Genomic DNA, 20,265 nt, shown 5'->3' on the forward strand with positions numbered 1-20,265 from the left:
GAGGAGGATGACTGAAGAACTTAGTCATAGAGGCCTTAGCATCAATAGTTCCAAATAAGAGCTCTGGCTCCTCAACCATCCAGCTTCACAATCCTTCCCCCTCTATCACAGATAGATTACAGGTCCCCCCCCCCCACCTCGATCACAATTCCTCCTTCATCAGCATGGTGTTCTCATGGAGCTCCAGTTACTGAACAAGCTTTCGAGTGCATCTTTCAATCTCAGATGGCTAACCTTGAGCAACTTTTAAAAACCTTGAGGTAATTGAACCCCACCAAGGTATTTTGATACTTAGGAATTACTTGTCAATTCCTAAGTTATTGTATTTTTTTTAGAGTTAGTCCCTCTTACAGATTCTTGTAGTCTCTCCATTGTTTCAACAACCTCAAATGCTTGATCAATGTCAACCTCTCTCCAGAGTCCTGTGACCAAGCTGCATCGCCAAGCGGTTTGGGGGTCTGGGTTTGCATAAGGGCTCATCTCTCTCTTCCGTTTTCATTCCTCCATCCACACTTTGGTAGGCAACATCCTCTCCTTTTCAACATGGACTGGTTCCAACAGGGAGATGGATGAAGCTCTGTTACAGTGGAGAGAGCTGGGTTAATCAGTTCCTGACACAGCTGAGGATAGACAGAAGCAGAGTATGGGACAAACTGTACTTAGGCACCGTTTTTTCAATTCTCTCTTTGATCAACCTGATCAATTTTCAAGGTGTTGCCTACTTTCTGCAGATGCAAAATTCTCAGGGAACTGGATTGATGCCCTGCCTGTGACCAACATTGGAAGTCTACTCAGTCTAAATGAACTCCGCATCTCCTTTGCAATCAGAGTAGGAGCTGAGGTCTGGTGGGGGACTGAGATGTCACCGTGGTAGGCCTTAATAGTGTGTCTTTCCACCTAAATGCTGGTCATTTTGCTCATCACATTGAGCTAAACTTAATCATAAAGCAGGCCCTAGCTCAGGTTAATATCCTCTCAGTTCTGGATCCAACAGGCTTATCAAGAAGTAATGGGAAGAGACCAGATGGTCTTACCCTTTATCCCTGGGTAAGAGGTAGATGTTTCATCTGGGACACCTCAGTCGGTGACTGTTTTGCTCTCTCCCACATCCTGGATGTTGCGGTAAATGGGAGGTTCACATCTCTCGTAGCCGAACAGAAAAAAATCTTTAAATATCAGGACCTGGTAGTGAACCATTTCTTCTGGCCTGTGGCACCTGAGACGTTTAGAGGGGCTGGGCCGCTAACGGCGAAGTTCTTGTCATCGTTGCCGGCTCGCTTTACCCAGGTGTCAGGTGACATTCGTGAGGGTACTTGGCTGTTCCAACGCCTTAGCCTCACCACCGCCCGCGGTAATGCCGCGAGCGTGTTGGCTTGCTTCAGTAGGTTCCGTTGAACGTTGTGGTGTGCGACCAATTGAGGAACTTGTGATGAATTGATGGTTTTTTTTCTTCTTGTTCTTTGTCCCCCTTTTCCTTTTTCTCTCTCCCTGTTTTGGATTTGTTATGTTTCATGTGGTTTTGTATATATATATACGTATCATTTTTACATAAGTGTTACATTCCAATTAATCAAGATAGTTTTTTTCGGTGAAAAATAAATAAAATAATAAAAAGTAATTTCCGCACAATTTTGAAATAGATTTGATTACAATATTTGGGATCGAGTTAGAAAAATGATTGACTTGATATAAAAATAACTTCGATAAGCATTGAAAACTAATAGCGAATTCTTAAACTACGTTTCCATTTAAAAGTGTTACTAGCTACGGAGTTTGAATAATGATATCTATTATAAGATATTCCCTTTTCGATCATTTCGGATCGAAATAGATTTTTAGATTTAAACGTTTACGATCGAACCATGAATGATCGTTATTGTTATTATTATAATTATTAAAATCTGCTCATAATATCTTTTAACGTGTTTACCATTATATTGATCATAATGTAAAGATCTTTAAAATATATTCATATCTTTTAATGTGTTTACCTTTATAGTTTTCATAACCTATTTTATTATCCTTTACATAACTAGGAAAGAAAAGAAAAAGAAACGTTGACGGGTTAAAGTGATGGTAATTATAAAGATTGTGTGTCCACAAAATAACGTTATTTGTGTTATTCAATTGACAACTTACCACTAAAGAACAATCTCGCTTGTAGTGTGAACAGTCAAGTGCAACGCTAGCCATCTTGACAATAACAGACCATGGAGAAAAAACACCTGATAATAAAAAGTTGAGATTTACATTTAAATAAAAAAAAAATTTAATCAATTAAAAAATTTTTTGAGGTATGGATTTAACTATTATGATTAATAATTCTTTTTTAAAAGAAGTATTCTATTTTTAAATATTTATTTATTGCAAAGTAAAAAAAAAAAATTTGTCCGTAACACAAAACCATATGATGTCATTTCCTGTCAATACTTCTTTTCTTTAACTCTTGTCATGTATCTCTTTTGTAATTGTTGAATAACTCGGTCGTTGAACTCACAACTACAAAGACATGGGTGTGATTCTTGGTTCAGGTCATGCGTCGTGTCCTTGAGCAAGAATGAAAATAAATACCGATAGCAGCGGACACATCCAGCAGGAAATGGTCTGTATACCTCGGAACCATTCGAGATACGCTCTAGCGGAATCATCCTGTATGTTCGGGAGATGCTTTGACTTAATTTAGTGTGTTTGTGTTATATCCCAGGGACCAGTAGGCAGAAGACTATTAAGATGGATACAGAGACATAGAGATTACTTGAAGGTGACTGTAAATCAGAAAGTAATCCGTGTGGGGTAGCACGAACTGGAGCTTGACAAAACCTTGCTGAATCGTCTAAGACAATGTAACAGATTGTCGAAAAATCATGACTGACAATTTCCCTAGATGCCTCCCAAAGATTGATTATGTGAAATCGACTGTGCTGAGAAGTTTGCTTCCCAACAACATTGTTCCGAGTTCAGTCCTACTATGTGACACCTTGGGTGTCTTCTGCTATAATCTTCGTGCCGACCAAAGCTTTGCGAATGGATTTGGTCGATGGAAACTGAACGAAACCCGTGTATGTATGTATGTATATATTATCGAGAATGTAGAGTATTACATATCCATCACGGCTTATTTTACCAATCGGTTTCGCGCAAGGAATACAATGGAGTGTTAGGTAACAATACGATTATATAACCTTACGCTCATCAGAGTTAACTGATGTGGAAGGGAATATGGCGACTGTACTCTGTTGTGAGAAGTGGATTAACACAACCGATCTGCGACTGCTGTGAAAAAGATGAAACTGAAAAGGGCCAGGGGGATTAGGTTAAGAGTTATGTCCCTTCGTTAGGTATTCTGTGAAGCCTGTAAGAGTTATCTTGAAGTGCTTGTGGGGAAAGTGTGTATTATTAAGAGTGGTGCTCCTGTGGGGATGGGGTTTGTGATATACGTAGCGGTGTCATATGCATCATTTTTTATGGGGGTGTAGGAATATATAGTTGTGTTCATTGGTCTGTTTTCTTTAAGGTCGCGGGGGGGGGGGCTTTACGTTAGCATGCTGTGTGTGGGGAGTACAATGTGTATGAAGGCGTATATGTTGGGGATGGTGGGAGACAGTTTACTTTGTTAGGTGTCCACCTTATAGGGGTGTGTGTGTAAATGACTTCAAGAATGTGATTCAAATGAAAAGGCTATTGAACTTTCTTCTAATCTTAATTCTATCATCTATGTATCTATATCTTATTTTATCTCTTATTTTCAGAATTAATTATAAAGACAAGTAAGATCTTTAAAATTAGAGAGGTGAAGACCTTCATTCACAACGGTCAAGGACCTGGTTTAGATTTGACACCAGCATCCCAAAGACTGAACTTTGATGAGTGCATGTGTATGTGGCTGAACTGGTGTATATGTATATGAGTATGTATACACAGACACACACTTACTGCATGTATGAGGCTGAAAAGTTCATAGGCTAACCAAGATATCCTCATTGAATGTGACCAAATGAGGTTTATGTGGTATGACGTCAGCGACTAGGGAGCTGACCGCTGACTGGAAGAGGAAGCCTCGATTGGGATTTCGTACCCTTCTCGAGGGGGGTTGTTGCGATACGAAGACGTGCGAGGTAATCGTCCAGGTAAGGGAGAGGCAGCTGCTATTTCTAGCGTTCTTCGGGTCGGGCCAGGCACGAGGACAGGATACCACAGGACAGACTCGTGCGGTGGAAGGAAGATGAGGTAAGCCGTTTACTACTAATCACTCGCATACACCACAGTTTATCTTTCAACATAGTCCTCCTTGCAGTCCACACATTTCTTCCTTTGGTATTGCAGTGCTTGGATCTCGTTGGTCAAAAAACTCATCAACAGCAGATATGACGTCATCATCACTGTGGTACTGGTTCCCAGTCAAGTGTTTTTTCATGTTGGGGAACAGGTGATAGTCAGATGGGGTAATCTTCAAGTTTAGGGGATAAAAAAATAAATAAAAATATTCAAGGGAAATAACTGAACGACTTACCAGTATTATCCGTTTTCTTCTAGCTGTTTATAAATAAATCACACCCTAACCCTAACGTCAATCAAATCACGTGTGTGATTTATTTATAAACAGAGATGTACGGAGAATACTGGTAAGACGTTCAGTTACTTCCCTTGAATATTTTTATTTATTTTTTTATGCCCCTAAACTTGAAGATTACCGTCAGATGGTACCCAATCAGGAGACTAGTGAGGATAATCACTACTCCAAAGCCACAGTCATGAACAACAGCCATCAGAACCACAGACTTGTGTGCTGGAACTTTGTTCTGATGAAACAAGCCCCCTTTTTTGCCAGTTTCCTTGACAGTCTGGTATCGATAGCCTTTTGTGACAGCCTCAACAAATTGGCATAGTACTCTCCATTGATGGTATGGCCCTTTTGAATATAGTCAATAAACAATGCCTTTTGCATCCAAAAAATCTGAGACTATCACCTTCTCTGCAGATGAAATTGCCTTGGCCTTCTTTGCGGCAGATGAGGAGTATTTCCACTGCATGGATTGTCTCTTTCTCTCTGGCTCAAAGTGATGATGCCAACACTCATCTTGGGTTAGGAAACCAGCTGCATCTGCCTCAAACAAGGTGAGATTTTCTTGTGATACACAATTTTCTCAAAAACGCCAAGAGTAAATGATATTTTATGTGACACATTCAACCAGTATACGAATTTTGAAAGTGTTCAGTTACGAAAAATTATTTTTTAAATGTGCCGGCCAAAAGGTAAAGATCCCCAGTTTTATGTATACACAAGCATAACGCATTCGTTAAAAATGCCGGCAGTTTTATTATGATAGTAAATGGCACATCAACTTCTTGTTACAGCACCTCAACCACCGTGTACCTTGAATACGAACTGGTATTTTATCATACTTGTGTCTGGACATTCTTCTAAACTTCGTTATAGACTCTTTTCTGTGCTCTGTACTTATCGCACACGCATACATCCATGTTTGTATACACATACACTTTGTTTACATGACGGCCTGTCTATTATTGTTTATATGTCTCTGTTTTGGGGGAAAATTTTCTTTGTTTTGTTATTTCTCGTTTACTCATTTTTCATGTAACCCCACACTATCACCTCGTACCATCCTCAATTTTTTTTGTCAACCTTTTGTGGTTAATAAAGAATATCATTACTATTATTTTGCCTCCGAGACCACTTTGCTTTCATCCTTTCGAGGTCCATAAAGCAAATATCCACTGAGCACTAAAGTCGATATGTAATTGACTAACCCCTATCCCACAAAATTTCAGGCCTTGTACCTGTAGTAGAAAAAATTATGGTAATTTTTCAGATTAACACCCGCACGATTACCTAAACCTAACCCTAATCCTAACACTGACCCTAACACCCTAGTGAAAATCGTGCGGTGTTAATCTGAAAAATTACCAAAATTATTGTCACCACCTAAAATCAACGGCATTCATACCTGGAGAAAGGGGGGGGGGGCTTCACAAAGTTTAAAATGTCCAACACGATATTAGTCGTGGCAACGCCCTCGCATGTATGTATGTATGTGCCTATGTTTATGTTTCCCGTTAATATTGCTTTATTAATCATGATGTAAGCGACCTTGATTCACAAGCAACGTGACATCTGAAATGACTGAGCGTGAGAGTTTACCGTTGTTGATTTTATTCTCTGAAGGTGTCTCTTTAAAAAGGTATATATATATATATTGTGGGTTATGAGCCAGGCTTGGTTAACAAAAATTTAACTTTCATATAAAATTTACTGGTTTTTAGTTGATCTATTATACTTGCTGTTGATCCATGGCGAAGTAATTCACGAACAGTGCAGTGTTGTAACCAAGGTGAATTGCTTGTTGAGTTGTGTACGTAGAGAGATGTTTGGAGATGGAGGTCGCCGAATGCTGTTGGACGAAGTTGGTGAGTCTCCATGTGGCTGCTGTTGTGCTGTCGCTGGAACTGGCGGTGTCTTGTGTGGTCAGTGGCCAGACCTTAAAAGGTCAGAAACCAAAGACCTGGTGACCAGGAAAAGTTAGGTTTTTTATAAGGAGTCGTAGGCTCAGCTGAGGTAGGAAACAGGCTGTCACACGTCACCTTATTTGAAGGCTGCACTTGGTTGGGTTGCATATTGGTGTGCGATAGAGCAAGTGACAATTTGTGCCAATACCAACCAATCAGAGTAGTGGACACAACAGGGTCCAAAATGCGACCAAAGGCTAGTTGTTATCTACTACGTTTGTATGTATGTATATATAATAGAGAGAAGAATTTCACTCGAGTGTATGCTACAACCTTAACCCTAGACACTGGGTGTGCGTATTCTTTACTTTTGCCTGTCAGTGCTAGGGTTTTTCACAGTGATTTAAAAAAAAAAAAAAAAGAGAGTAAATATGTTTTTTCTCACACGCATGGCCTCATTTGGTTCGGGGCGTACAGGTGGGGGATTCTTAATTTAAATTACAATTTTTTTTGTATGCTTATATCCTAGCAATGGACTATGCATGTGTTATTTAATCAAACCATAAAATGTGTTTATTAGGTAAAAAAAATATTGAAAATCATCAGTACATGTGAGTGACAAAGAAACAAAGGTGGTCATGCGATGTGCTAGAAACAACAGCCAAATGTCCCACAAAAAAAATTTGGATCCCACTTCCCATCACAATTTTTCCAAGCCCTATGTTGGGAATCACTGTTTCTACATGCAGTCTAGGATATTTGGTGAAGTGGGTGGCGACAGTACTCCATTATGCACTTTACCTATATTTTGTCGAGGCTCAGTAATTGATGAGACATGAAATATTTCCTGGCTCTGTAGAGAAGGGCCAATTTTTGAGATGTAACCCTAATTGTTAACCCTTTTGAGATACAGCGTTTTGGTATGTGCAGCCAAAAAGACCCAATTTTTTTTTCATGTTATGATTGAAATTGATGGGTGCATGTAGAAAACAAAGGATAAAGTACCTAAAACTATTTTATTAATATGTAAAACTATATATTTAACAATATATGACAGCCAGCACTTGTGTTAGGGGAAACATGGTTCATGAAGGCAGGAAATATATGCAATGGGAGCGCCTTCTTTTGGTGGCACTTCAAAATCAACCATTCACAATCGTTGTTTCATAGGGTTGATGGATCGGCCTCAAAGTCCTTTCAGATTGTATCACTTGGGTCGATCAATCTGCCTGGGTGTCCCAAGAGGGTTAAAGATATATGTGAATACACGTCCTTAGTGACAATAAGGCCTAGCATCCACAGTGATCGTGGGGGGAACACACATCCTTAGTGATAATAAGGTCTAGCATCCAGAGTGACCGTGGGGCTCTAGATATTGCATGGCATGCGAAGCTGAAAATGGCTTCCATTTAAGCAATGTCATTTTTCATATGTAATGTAATGGTGTTGCAAAATTTGACTTGTGCATATTAATTTCCATTATGTCCTTTATATTGTATCAAAATTTCATGCATTTATTTGTAAAGTTAAGGAAGTTTTTAAAAACTGAAACCCATCAGTGACTTGTGGGACGCCCTGTATATCCTCTGAAGGTTTAAGTCTTCAGAGATTTAAATTTTTGCACTAGTTTCAACACCTTTAAGTCTTGCTGAATTAAAGGTACTTTTTTTTTCAAATAATGAAGCATTAAAATTTAATTTACGTTTGATAGAATAAGTAATCCAACTCCATTTTATCTAATTTAACCTCTTTATTATTTTTAATTATTTTGGTTCACTGTCAGAATATCCCTAATATCTTACAATTGCTATATATTTCAGGGTGTCTGATGATATTGAACCCACAGACTAAAGATTGAAGACTGGCATTACCAAGGACTCTGAGAATCTTGTTTATACAACTTAAGTTCTACCACTGAAATATTTCCTTTGAATTGCAAGTAATATTTGATAATGAATGCACACATGTAACTTTTAAATGGTCCCTGTGATGGTGTAACATCAAAATTTACTGAGATTTTCCTTTTGTCTTAAAGACTTTGAAGAAAGTATATCTTTTTCATTGAAAATATTTAAAGAAATATTTACCTGATGCAAATTCCAGGAGCATTTTTTTTTAATTTTGTGAAGAAAATTTGTTATGGAGGAGAAACTGAGTGAGAGTCAAGTTCATAATAATAATAATAATAATAATAATGGTGTTTCACATCAAACAAAGTAGACACCATACATGTGTGACATCTGTGGGGAGTCTTTTAAAATGCAAAAATGTTTAATTCAACATCAGTCTTTGCACACAGACTCTGAACTCTATGACTGATATTTGTGGCAAAAAGTTCTCCACAGATGAAAATTTATCGAACCACAAACATATTCACACAGAAATGAAACCATATTGCTGTGATATTTGTGGGAAGGTACTCTCTGAAAAAAATGGTTCATCTAACCACAAATGTATTCACACAGAAGAAAAACCGTACCGTTGTGATATTTGTGGTAAAAAATTCCTGAAAAATACTGCTTTGTTGAACCATATACGAATTCACACAGGAGGGAAACCATACGACTGCAGCATTTGTGGGAAAGCATTTTCTCAACATAGTAACTTGTTGAACCATAGAAGAATTCACACTGGTGAGAAACCACATTGTTGTGATATTTGTGGTAAATCATTCTCTCAAAACAGCAATCTGTTGGTTCATCGCCGTATTCACACAGGAGAAAAACCATTCCACTGTGATATATGTGGTAAAGCATTTTCTCAGAATGGTAATTTATTAATCCACAGGAAAACTCATGGAGGAGAGAAGCAATATCATTGTGAAATATGTGGTAAAACATTCTTTGTTAATTCTTCTTTAACTAGACACATACGAATTCACATAGGTGAAAAGCCGTACTCCTGTGATATCTGTGGAAAAACATTCACTGCTTCTAGTTCATTATCAATGCATAAACTTAACCATACAGGCAATAAGCCATACCACTGTGACATTTGTGATAAAGCTTTCCTTAACAATAACGCTTTGTTGAACCACAAAAGAAGTCACACAGGTGAGAAACCATACCAGTGTGACATTTGCAAGAAATCATTCTCTCAGAATAGTAATTTATCGACACACAAACGTATTCACACAGGTGAGAAACCGTATCAGTGTGATATCTGTGGTAAATCATTCTCTCAAAATATCAATTTAGTAAACCATAGATGTATTCATGTTTGACAAAAGAGTTATTTAGTCCTGTAAAGTTAATTGTACAGAAGGAAAAAAAAAAAATACCCATAGCACTGAGATATATGTGTGGTAAAAATTAATGAGGTACTTATGGTACAATTGAAAACTATATTCATAACATACTAATGATGTAATTGGAGCCATGGACTCAGCTTGCAATTTATTTAATTAAAGAGCAGCAGAATCAGTAGCAGTATTAAGTCTGGTAATGTCAACCTGTACCTACATTCCTGTGAAAAACTATACCACCAAAGCTGTCTTTTAAACAAACATTTTAGGTGATAGTGTCTTACACACTGATTTAAACTATTCATGTTATGTATTGAATATTCCTTACAGCTGTAAAAGTAAGAATCACACGAACTAACCTAAACGGACTTTTCCAAGCATGCATTATTTATTGTCATATTTGGGGACGGTCGTCTTTTGCTAATTCAACACATGCACTATATATTTGATTTTCTCTTTAGCTTTAGGCAGAATTCTTTTATCACACATTCTGTGACCTCTTTAGCAGCTTTCTGTCCCTTGTGTCTCCTTTTGTCCTGTCTCTTCCATTCTGTCGCCTCTTATCCTGTCCATTTCATTTTATCTTTCAAAATGGAATAGACAAGGCAAAAGGAGACATGTGGGACAGAAAGTCAGTGAAAAGGTTACAGAAGATGTGACAAAAGAACTCTGACAAATAAACTAATACAAGTCCAAGTTCAGAAATTCACCATTCAAAATAGTTACAGCCTAAAGGGAGATAATTGAGAAAAATTTGAAAGTTAATGCTTGTAATCATGTAAAGTAAATATAACAAAAAATAATCCAGAATCTTTGTCCGGTACGAGATTGATCTCAAAATCTAATCAGTTCATGCCAGTCATGAGGCCAAACATCCTGGAAAGTTTCATCTGAATCCATCCTGCGGTTCTTGAGATATTTTGTCCATGGACAAACAAACAAACACGACTGAAAACAATGCCTTCACTAAGGCGAAGGTAATAATAATAATTTATTCTTTATTAGCCACAAGAGCTTACACAAGACAACATGAAGTGACAAAGCAGGACGATACAATGGGTTTTAAAACGTGTAAACAGTGTAAAAAGCTGCCCAAGCTTCATGTCTATTTTGGCATGGTTTCTGTGGCTGTATGCCCTTCCTAATGCCAACCACTTTACAGAGTGTACTGTGTGCTTTTTATGTGGCACTTGCAAGACAAGGATCTCTTGGCTGAAAGAGAGTTGGAGTTGGGAGCATGACCATAAAGGACATACCTGTATGGATGGATGGCCATGGTTTTACTTACATTCTTTTCTACTCTAGGCACAAGGCCCGACATTTTGGCAGAGGGGGCCAGTTGATTAGATCAACACCAGTATGCAACTGGTACTTAATTTATCAACCCCGATAGGATAAAAGGCAAAGTCAACCTCGGCGGAATTTGAACTCGGAACGTAAAGACATGAAACACTGTTAAGCATTTCGCCCAGCTTGCTAACGTTTCTGCCAGCTCACTGCCTTATTTACTTACATTGACCTGACACAATTTTACTTACATTGATGTGTCTTCTCAAGCATAGCAAATCACTAGAAGTCTCAGTCCCTTGTCATCTCAACGAACGTTAATTAATGATGATGATAAACTATTGTTTTTATATGATTTCCATTATTTTGAATAACTAACTATCCCTTTGTTTAGACCAGACAAGGTCTCCACACTACAGATGGAAAAAGTGAAAAATAAAGAAATATATATATACACCTATATAAATTACATTTTGTTGTAATCTCTACAGTAATTTGTTATTTTCTACAGTTCTCTACAAGCCAATATTTATATAATTGCAAATGTACTCACACAGGTAATATCTGTGATGATGCATTCTCTCAATATAATAATTATTTACACAAAAAAGAAACCATGCCATTGTGATATTTGTGGTAAAGTATTCTCTCTAATTTAAACACAAATATGTCCACAAAAGAGAAAAACCCTACCATTTTAGTATTTGTAGCATTCTCTCTGAAGTTCTAATTTATTGATCCATAAAATCATAGAAAATAAATCAAATCACTGTAATATCTGTAACAAAACTCCTTGAAGGATATCCAGATGACATTTGAGAGGGCCAGCCATTGGATATGGATGAAAAAGAATGATGAAACTTGGCTGGAGAGGTGATGATCCCAAGATGGACTTGAGTTTGAATACTAGTCAGTTGAAACAATAAATGGGGCCTCACATCAGTGAGTGAGGCTGGTACACTGTAAAGTTATTGAGAGGAAGGCCCTGAAATGATGCACATTCTCTCATGATGACTCCTGAAACCTACTGGCATCTGGTACGTGAAGTTTTCAACTGACAGCATTTCTTTAATAAACTGTTTCTAACTCTCTAGAGGGTAAATCATGCTATTGTGACATCTGTAACAAAATATTCTCGGTGCTGAAAAGTTCCTGGCTTTGCGTAAAAGAAAATACAGGAGGATCAATTATGATTTTATTCAACATATTCCCCTCTCAAATTTACATACTTATTGCAGCGGTCCTTCAGTTTTTCTAAGCCCTATAAAAGAACTCGGAAGGTTGGGCCTCCAACCAGGCCTTTCACAATACCCTTAAAGCCAGGAACTTTACAGCACCCCCTCATAGCTGTACTCATACAGGAAAAAAACCCCAGTTATATCTCTGATAAAAGTAATTCAATATCAATGCATAAGTACATTCTCATTGGGGAAAGGCCCCACCATTGGGATACCAATGGTACAACAGTCACTGCTAGTTATTCATTATCTATACATCAGTCATCACACAGGAGAGAAACTATAGTATTGTGATATCTGTGCTATAACATTCTCACAGAATTGAAATTTACTGATCAGTGGCAGCTCGTGTACAGGCACTGCGGAACTGCAGCATCCCCTATTTCCATTCAATATAATAAGTCCTTTTTTCCTTTACTTCTTTCTTTATACTTGTACATTAGATAATCCTTAAGCTTAATATCAGTAGCCATCCCCTAGTTTATGGAAAAAAAAATACAAAAATCCTTGTATAGAACTGTGTGCTTCACAGTTCCAGCGACGCAAGCGGCAAGCTGGCTGAAACGTTAGCACGCCGGGCGAAATGCTACAGCTTCAATGTAAGAAGCACCGTTAGCTCAGTTGAGCTGTTCGGCGACCTCTTCACAATCTGCTATACTGCAGTCCCGTGACTTCGCCGTATCCCTGGCAGGGTGGCTGAACAGAGTTCTATGCCATGTCGAAGGGCAGCCCGAAACTAATAAAAATCAATAAACAAATTACAAGCATGCGTATCCCCCACGCCAGAGTAGGACACTAGCACTCCCCGTTAGAAGAAAGGGCTGGGACTTGAGAAGCACTTTTCGACCACGACCATCTCTTACCCCAATCACATCTCGATCTACCTAACCTCCATCCAACCTCTTCTCTCTGCCTATCTTCCCCCTCTCTCTTCTCTCTGCCTATTCATCTCATCCTACTCCTCACTCTGTAATTCTCTATTCACTGCGAGATAATTTTATCTACTTCCTGTCTCTTTATTTCTACCGTTGTATTCCAAAAGTTTGTTGTCTTTCGCGGCAACCAAATTTACTGATCCCTTCTTGACACTTTCTTCCTACATATATATAATATATATAGGCGGTGTGTGTGTGTATGTACGTATATATAGTACGGCTGTTCTACATATATAGTCTGTGGTAATCGAAAGAGAATTGTCACAATGAAGAGCTGTCAGAACCTACCTACTGGAGGTAAATAAAATAACTTTTTTAATGGTATTTGTCTAAAATCATTGTTAAATAGGAATTGTTTAGTGGTTTTTCATCAGGAATTACTACGATCTTTGGAGACATGAATTTATCAGTATGAATAATAGTAATACTTAAGAACAAGCACCCTGGTATCAGCAGTTTCATTCACAAAAGGACTTAGACTGAGTTTGATCTGTGTTTATTTCCCAGCCAATTAAAGCGACGCCAAAACAACTCATTACATTCATAATTAACCCATTACCTCCCATAATTCTATTAACTGGAATTTCTTTTTAGGAAACTTTGATTTCTAGCATAAAACAGCATTAGAAACACGCTGGAATGATCAAAATAATATTTCAAAATAACATTTTAAATAGAAATAAGCGAGATATTGGGTGAAAAATTAGCAAACCTCATTTGAATATCAGAGAAATATACCTAGTAGATATAGCAAAAAGGTTAGATATGTGTAAATATTGACAGATAATTACGAAATTTGTAATTTTTAAGTGATCTCATATGAGATCACTGGTAGGTAATGGGTTAAATTTAATGAAATAAGCTTTTGATATATATTTAATGTCATATTTTACATCATAGATTTGACGTCAGTTTAGTTTTGTATCAACTAACTACGAGAACAACAACATTCCCTTTGTTTATACTATACTGGTTTAAAGAATACTTTATACCCTGTCAGACGGAAGATCGTAATCAGAGGCTTTCCAGCCATGCCCATCCTGTCAGTTTCAGACAATGTATTTAGAAATCAATATACAGTATTTTGTTTTCAGACTCTATGTAAAGTGCGTTTGATGGAAATTTGACTGCTGTTTCTAAAAGGCTTAACAAAGGTTCTGTTCGTTGGTTGGTAGTGTTGGAGTTTGTTTTTAATCAAGAGTTCTTTTATTAATGTAGTATGTGTGTTCTGTTAAGAAATATTCCCATATTTCACGGATAAAAGGATAATCCCCACCCCCTCAGTATTCCTGTGTTTCCTACAACGGAAATTACGATTCTGAAAAACTAAAAATTTCCCAAGCATTCTCAGTTTTTTTTTAAAGAAAAAAACTCACCCTATCTTTTTCGTACCCTTTTCCCATGAGGTATGGGGACTATTATTGAGGGACTATTATTCGAACTCTTCGCCTAGTGGTGACCTGCCTGGTTCTTCATCATCTCCAGCTATCATTGTTTTGAATCATTGCTACAAGGACAGGATCAGCAAAATGCCGCCTGTAACCCACACTGATCCACCTTTCCAGGTGCAATATTTTAGTATCGAGCCAGGAACTTAAAAACAAAACAAAAACAAAATGTAAATGTCTACAGTTCTATACGTACTGCTTCGAAGATGCTTACACATTACAGTGTCAAATATTCATGGTTACGTTGATGGCATGATACTTTAGATCCCTCCGATCTTCTGTATTCGTGCACGTTTCTTTGATTTTATTTCCTTTTCCCCTCACAGAAGTGCTTAACCACTCTGCATCAACAGCTGCTTCAAGGACTGAGTTGCTCTTGAGAAAGGCAACTATAGAGGCATCGTTCACGAGACGCAGTTATAGTTTATGGCCAGAAAAGTTACCCTGATCATAGTGAGACAACTACGGGGATATTATTTAGCTAAAAATAACCCACTCTAGGCGAGCTGGCAGAAACGTTAGCGCTCCGGGCGAAATGCTTAGCGGTATTTCGTCTGTCTTTACGTTCTGAGTTCAAATTCCTCCGAGGTCGACTTTGCCTTTCATCCTTTCGGGGTCGATAAATTAAGTACCAGTTACACACTTGGGTCGATGCAATCGACTTAATCTCCTTGTCTGTCCTTGTTTGTCCCCTCTATGTTTAGCCCCTTGTGGGCAATAAAGAAATAAACCCACTCTACTTAGATTTTCTTGACCTTGAGGGCGTCCCACACTACCTGTAAAGTTTGGCTCCCGACCACGTTTCAGGATCAGTCCATTGTATGGCACCTTGGACAAATGTCTTCTACTATAGCCTCAAACTGACCAAGTTCCTGTGAGCAGATTTGATAGACGGAAACTGAAGCCCATAGTGTATGTGTTTGTGCCTCCTTGTCTTGACATCACATGATTGTTGTAAATGTCATTTATTTCCAATATTCTGTGAAAGCATGTCTAGCCATGGGGGAAATCTTACCTTGCTTGGAAACCGGTAAGGATTAGTAACAAAAGGGGCATATGAATATAGAAAATCTGCTTCAGTAAGCTGTCTGATTCATGCAAGCATGGTAAAGTGGGTGTTAAAACAATGATGATGACATATAGATAGATAATGGAGCCTGGTGCAGCCTCTGGCCTAACTAGCTCAGCTCTGGTCAAACTGGCCAAAACATACCAGCATGGAAAACGGACATTAAATGATGATGATGATAAGTGTGTGTTCATGTTTAAATTCTGCACTTTGCATGGAAAGACATTGAGATACAAACAGTGATGTTTGTTAACATTCCCTGTCAATGAATCATCTGTTAGTTCTTGCACCTCTAACCCTTTAGTGTTCAGCTTACTCAGTCAAAAGTAGTGCTTATTTATTCACATTGTTTTGAATTGATCATGCATTATATTGTAGCCTTGAGATTTCGGTGATGTGATTGTTTATGTTTAAAATGACATTTTAGTGTAGGTAGGAGAGGCCAGATCTGGCCAATTTGAACATATAACAAGTCGAATATTTTGGCTGGATATAGCCAGTTTAAATGCTAAAGGGTTAAAGATGAACAGAAGTACCTTACTTGAAAAACTCATGGTTTAGCAACAGAAAGGACAATTTGCTATATTCTATTTTCTGTCCTGCTATTTTTTTTTTACTGTCTATAGCCTAGGCCAGTGGTTCTCAACCATTTTTCATCTATGAACTCCTTTTAATTAATATTCTTTTCTGGTGGACCCCCGTAGCCATTTGATGTTCCAAATCTATTTTTATAGATATTTCTTTCAAAATTCCTATTTTGCTTTACATACATTAACTTGTGTAGGTTGAACTATGTAATAAGTTTGAAAAATAAATTTAGCTGTTTCTTGCAATAAATACATCTAAAGCTAACTTTTTTTTTATGGACCCTTAATATATACTGTGAATCCATGAATTACTATTTTGCTTGCATGAACCCCCAAAAATTTCATAGAGACCCCAGTTGAAAACACTGACCTAAATGACGTCACTTTAGTTTGCAATCTACCTGGCCATTTACACTTGAGTGGCAGTTTGATTCTTATTCAGATCAGATTCATTTGAAGGTTTTGGCTATGGATACTGCAGTAGACTGCATGCTAAAGTTGCACCAACTAGACTCTCCTCAGTTCTCTTTACTGTGTCAACATCGTAATATCTTTTATATATCTTGTGTTCTCTTCATATATTTCAGAGTATCTGATGATATTGAGATGACACCCTGAAGACTAAAGAATGATATTGCTAAGGATACAGGGGATTGTGTTTATATAACTTCAATTTTATCGCCATGAACTATTTCTTGTGAAATGCAATTAATTTCATAAAGACTGTATTATTTCTGTGATGGTGTAACATCAAAATTTACCGAGACTTTTCAGTTGTCTTACATAATTTCTTCCATAACTGTTCATAAAAAAGTATTTTTTATTCAAAATATTGTAAGTGGTATTTCTCTTGAAAATTAAAAGAGGAAGATTTTTCTACTTTCTAAAGAACACTTGAAGCTATGGAGGTAAAAGTGAGTCAGGTCCATAATGAAACACAACCTGATAATAACAATGTTTCTCATCAAACGGAGAAGGCATCATACATGTGTGACATCTGTGGGGACTCTTTCAAAATACAAAAATGTTTAATTCAACATCAGTCTATGCACACAGATTCCGAACTCTATGATTGTGATATTTGTGGTGAAAAGTTTTCTACGAATGAAAATTTATCCAATCACAAACAAATTCATGCAGAGATGAAACCATATTGCTGTGATATTTGTGGAAAGGCACTTTCTGAAAAGAATGGTTTATTTAATCACGAATGTATTCATGCAGAAGAAAAACCATACCACTGTGATATTTGTGGGAAAGAATTCTCTCAAAACAGTAAGCTATTAACCCATAGACGTATTCACACAGGAGAAAAACCATATCGTTGTGATATCTGTGGCCAAACTTTTTCTGTTAATGGTTCATTATCTACACACAAACGTAGTCACACAGGAGAAAAACCATATCGTTGTGATATCTGTGGGAAAACGTTCTCAGCTAGTAGCACATTGTCTACACATAAACAAATGCATACTGGCGAAAAACCATACCATTGTGATATCTGTAGTAAGTCATTCTCTCTAAATAGTAATTTGTTGAAACATAGACGCATTCACACAGGAGAGAAACCATATCACTGTGATATTTGTGGTAAAACATTCTCTCATAGTAGTAATTTATTAACCCATAGACGTATACATACTGGAGAAAAACCATACCATTGTGATATATGTGGTAAAAAATGCAATACTAAGGAACGTTTATTAAGCCACAAACGCATTCACACAGGAGAAAAACCATACAAATGTGGTACCTGTGGTAACACATTCTCTGATAAGGGGTATTTACAGTCCCATAAACTGATTCATACAGGAGAAAAACCATATCACTGTGATGCATGTGGTAAAAAGTTCTCTACAAAACAATATCTATCTAACCATAAACGTACTCATGCAGGAATAAAACCATGCCACTGTGATATTTGTGGTAAAGCATTCTCTCGGAATAGTCACTTATTGACTCATAAACGTATTCACACAGGTGAGAAACCATATCACTGTGATATTTGTGGTAAATCGTTCACTCTAAATGGTCATTTAACTAAACACAAACGTATTCACACAGGCGAGAAACCATATCACTGTGATACCTGTGGTATGACGTTCTCTCAGAGCTCTAATTTACTGACCCATAGACGTATTCATACAGGAAATAAACCATACCACTGTGATATCTGTGGTAAAACTTTTTCTGCCAATGATTCTTTATCCAGACACAAACGTATTCACACAGGAGAAAAACCATATCATTGTGATATCTGTGGTAAGACATTCTCTGATAGTAGTTCTGTGTCATCTCATAAGCGAGTTCATACTGGTGAAAGGCCATATCATTGTGATATCTGTGGTAAAACATTCACTGCTAGTAATTCATTATCTACACACCAAACTATTCACACAGGTGAGAAACCATATCATTGTGATGTTTGTGGTATAAAATTCTCTAAAAATTGTAATTTAATGAGGCATAAACGTCTTCACACGGGCGAGAAACCATATCACTGTGATTTCTGTGATAAAACATTCACCTCAAGTTCTGATTTGAACACACACAAACGTGTTCATACAGGCGAGAAACCATATCACTGTGGTATCTGTGGTAAATCATTCTCTCAGAATAGTCACTTATTGAACCATAGACGTATTCACACAGGCGATAAACCTTATCAATGTGATATTTGTAGTAAGGCATTTTCTAGAAAAGGTGACTTATTAAATCACAAACGTTTACACAGGAAAGAAACTACACCTCTATGATATTTGTGATAGATCATTATCCTGTTAACCCGTTAGCATTTAGACTGGCCTTATCCAGCCCAAATATTCTACTTGTTTTATGTTCAAACTGACCAGGTCCAGCCTTTCACACCTACCCTATAATGTCATTCTAAAACTAAACAATTATGTCATTGAAATTTCAAGGCTACAAGATGATGCATGATTGATGCAAAACAATATGAATAAATAAGCATTACGTTTGACAATAATCTCAATGCTAAAGGGTTAATCAGTTAATATACAGAGAATGTATACTAATTCTGTTGAAATTCTTCAAAAGCTATTTATGTTAAGATAATTAAGTCGTGATAAGATTACAGGCATCCTAGACCAACCACATCCCAATAAAGACATTCAAATGATTGGTAATATCTCATCAATACATTCTAACCTTTTTCTCACACACAATTTGTCTTGTATTGCTGTCTTTCCTACCCAAACAACACTTTCCTCTACTCTTCAGATTTGGCTGGTTTTGTGTAATTTCCCCTCAGGCCTTCCAATCGGATGAAATAAAGTGGGATTGCTTACTTTGAGTAGTCCTAGGTGCCCCGCGATGCAGTTAGCCATAACCCAGATTATAACAGTACTAGCACAGTATCCACCTGGATATTTCATCCCTATCCATTGTATATATATATATATCATCATCATCATCGTTTAACGTCCGCTTTCCATGCTAGCATATATATATATATATATGTATAAATAAATGTAAATGTGTGTGTGTGTATATACATATATATATAGGCAAAAGTTAAAAATACGTACACCCAGTGTTTTAGGGTTTTTGTTATGCCGAAAACGGCTGGTGTACGTATTCTTTACCTCTGCCATATATATATATTCAGGGCCAACAGTTCTCAACTGGTACTTATTTTATCAACCCCAAATGGGGTTCAAAGACAAAGTTGACTTTGGCAGAATTTGAACTGAGAACGTAAAGACAGACAAAGTGCCTCTAAGCATTTTGCCTGGCATGCTAACATCTCTTGTTTCTCATATTGTATACCCATCCCACAACACCCACACTCACCACTTCTTTCAGTTCTAGAAAGAGGAAAAACTTCATTAATAAAACTTATGCAATATCTTTGGTAAATATATTTACACTGGGATTTTATGTCAGTGTCATGTAATGTTGGAATTGTTTTGAATATTTTCCTTTGTTGTAAAATGAAAATAATAAAATACGCAGCTATAATTGTAACCACA

General features: G+C 37.2%; 3 protein-coding genes across 11 annotated transcripts in view; 2 read left to right on the forward strand and 1 right to left on the reverse strand.

Annotated features, from left to right (window-relative positions):
- LOC106868636 (RING finger and CHY zinc finger domain-containing protein 1) overlaps positions 1–6,607 on the reverse strand; it is a 23,117-nt gene extending 16,510 nt beyond the window's left edge. Inside the window, exons 1-2 of one of the 4 annotated variants that reach the window (XM_014913987.2) lie at positions 6,273–6,607; positions 2,140–2,225 (exon numbers count right to left, since the gene is read on the reverse strand). In XM_014913987.2, coding sequence (XP_014769473.1) covers positions 2,140–2,225; positions 6,273–6,438 — 252 coding nt within the window. In that variant the 5' untranslated portion in view covers positions 6,439–6,607. Of the gene's footprint in view, positions 1–2,139; positions 2,226–3,182; positions 3,315–6,272 lie in introns of those variants that run through there. The other 3 variants (XM_014913988.2, XM_014913989.2, XM_052969968.1) reach the window with 3 other exon arrangements.
- Positions 2,412–20,265, forward strand: LOC106868637 (zinc finger protein 883). 6 transcript variants are annotated; one of them, XM_052969966.1, is made up of 4 exons: positions 2,412–3,161; positions 3,750–4,227; positions 8,286–12,033; positions 16,861–20,265. In XM_052969966.1, the coding sequence occupies exon 4, from the start codon at positions 17,176–17,178 to the stop codon at positions 19,027–19,029; it is 1,854 nt and encodes a 617-aa protein (XP_052825926.1). In that variant the 5' UTR covers positions 2,412–3,161; positions 3,750–4,227; positions 8,286–12,033; positions 16,861–17,175; the 3' UTR covers positions 19,030–20,265. The 6 variants fall into 6 exon arrangements, with proteins under 6 accessions (XP_052825926.1, XP_014769477.2, XP_014769478.2 ...); XM_014913991.2 differs by having other exon boundaries at positions 2,412–2,602; XM_014913992.2 differs by lacking the exon at positions 2,412–3,161 and adding an exon at positions 4,324–5,115 and having other exon boundaries at positions 3,402–4,227.
- LOC128247006 (zinc finger protein 239-like) lies at positions 7,209–11,533 on the forward strand. The gene is made up of 4 exons (XM_052969901.1): positions 7,209–7,286; positions 8,882–9,156; positions 9,253–9,602; positions 11,508–11,533. Exons 1-4 carry the CDS (start codon positions 7,209–7,211, stop codon positions 11,531–11,533), a joined length of 729 nt encoding a protein of 242 aa, XP_052825861.1.

Source organism: Octopus bimaculoides, chromosome 8 (assembly GCF_001194135.2).
Source record: "Octopus bimaculoides isolate UCB-OBI-ISO-001 chromosome 8, ASM119413v2, whole genome shotgun sequence".
In the NCBI taxonomy this organism is placed as follows: domain Eukaryota; kingdom Metazoa; phylum Mollusca; class Cephalopoda; order Octopoda; family Octopodidae; genus Octopus; species Octopus bimaculoides.

Excerpts from the sequence above, each read along its gene's own strand:
- LOC128247006 (XM_052969901.1), top strand. The coding sequence starts at position 7,209 with ATGCAGTCTAGGATATTTGGTGAAGTGGGTGGCGACAGTACTCCATTA. Across the intron at positions 7,287-8,881 it reads CTATATTTTGTCGAGGCTCA|GTACTCTCTGAAAAAAATGG; the intron begins GTAATTGATGAG and ends ATTTGTGGGAAG. Across the intron at positions 9,157-9,252 it reads TTCTCTCAAAACAGCAATCT|GAAAACTCATGGAGGAGAGA; the intron begins GTTGGTTCATCG and ends ATTAATCCACAG.
- LOC106868637 (XM_052969966.1), top strand. The coding sequence starts at position 17,176 with ATGGAGGTAAAAGTGAGTCAGGTCCATAATGAAACACAACCTGATAAT.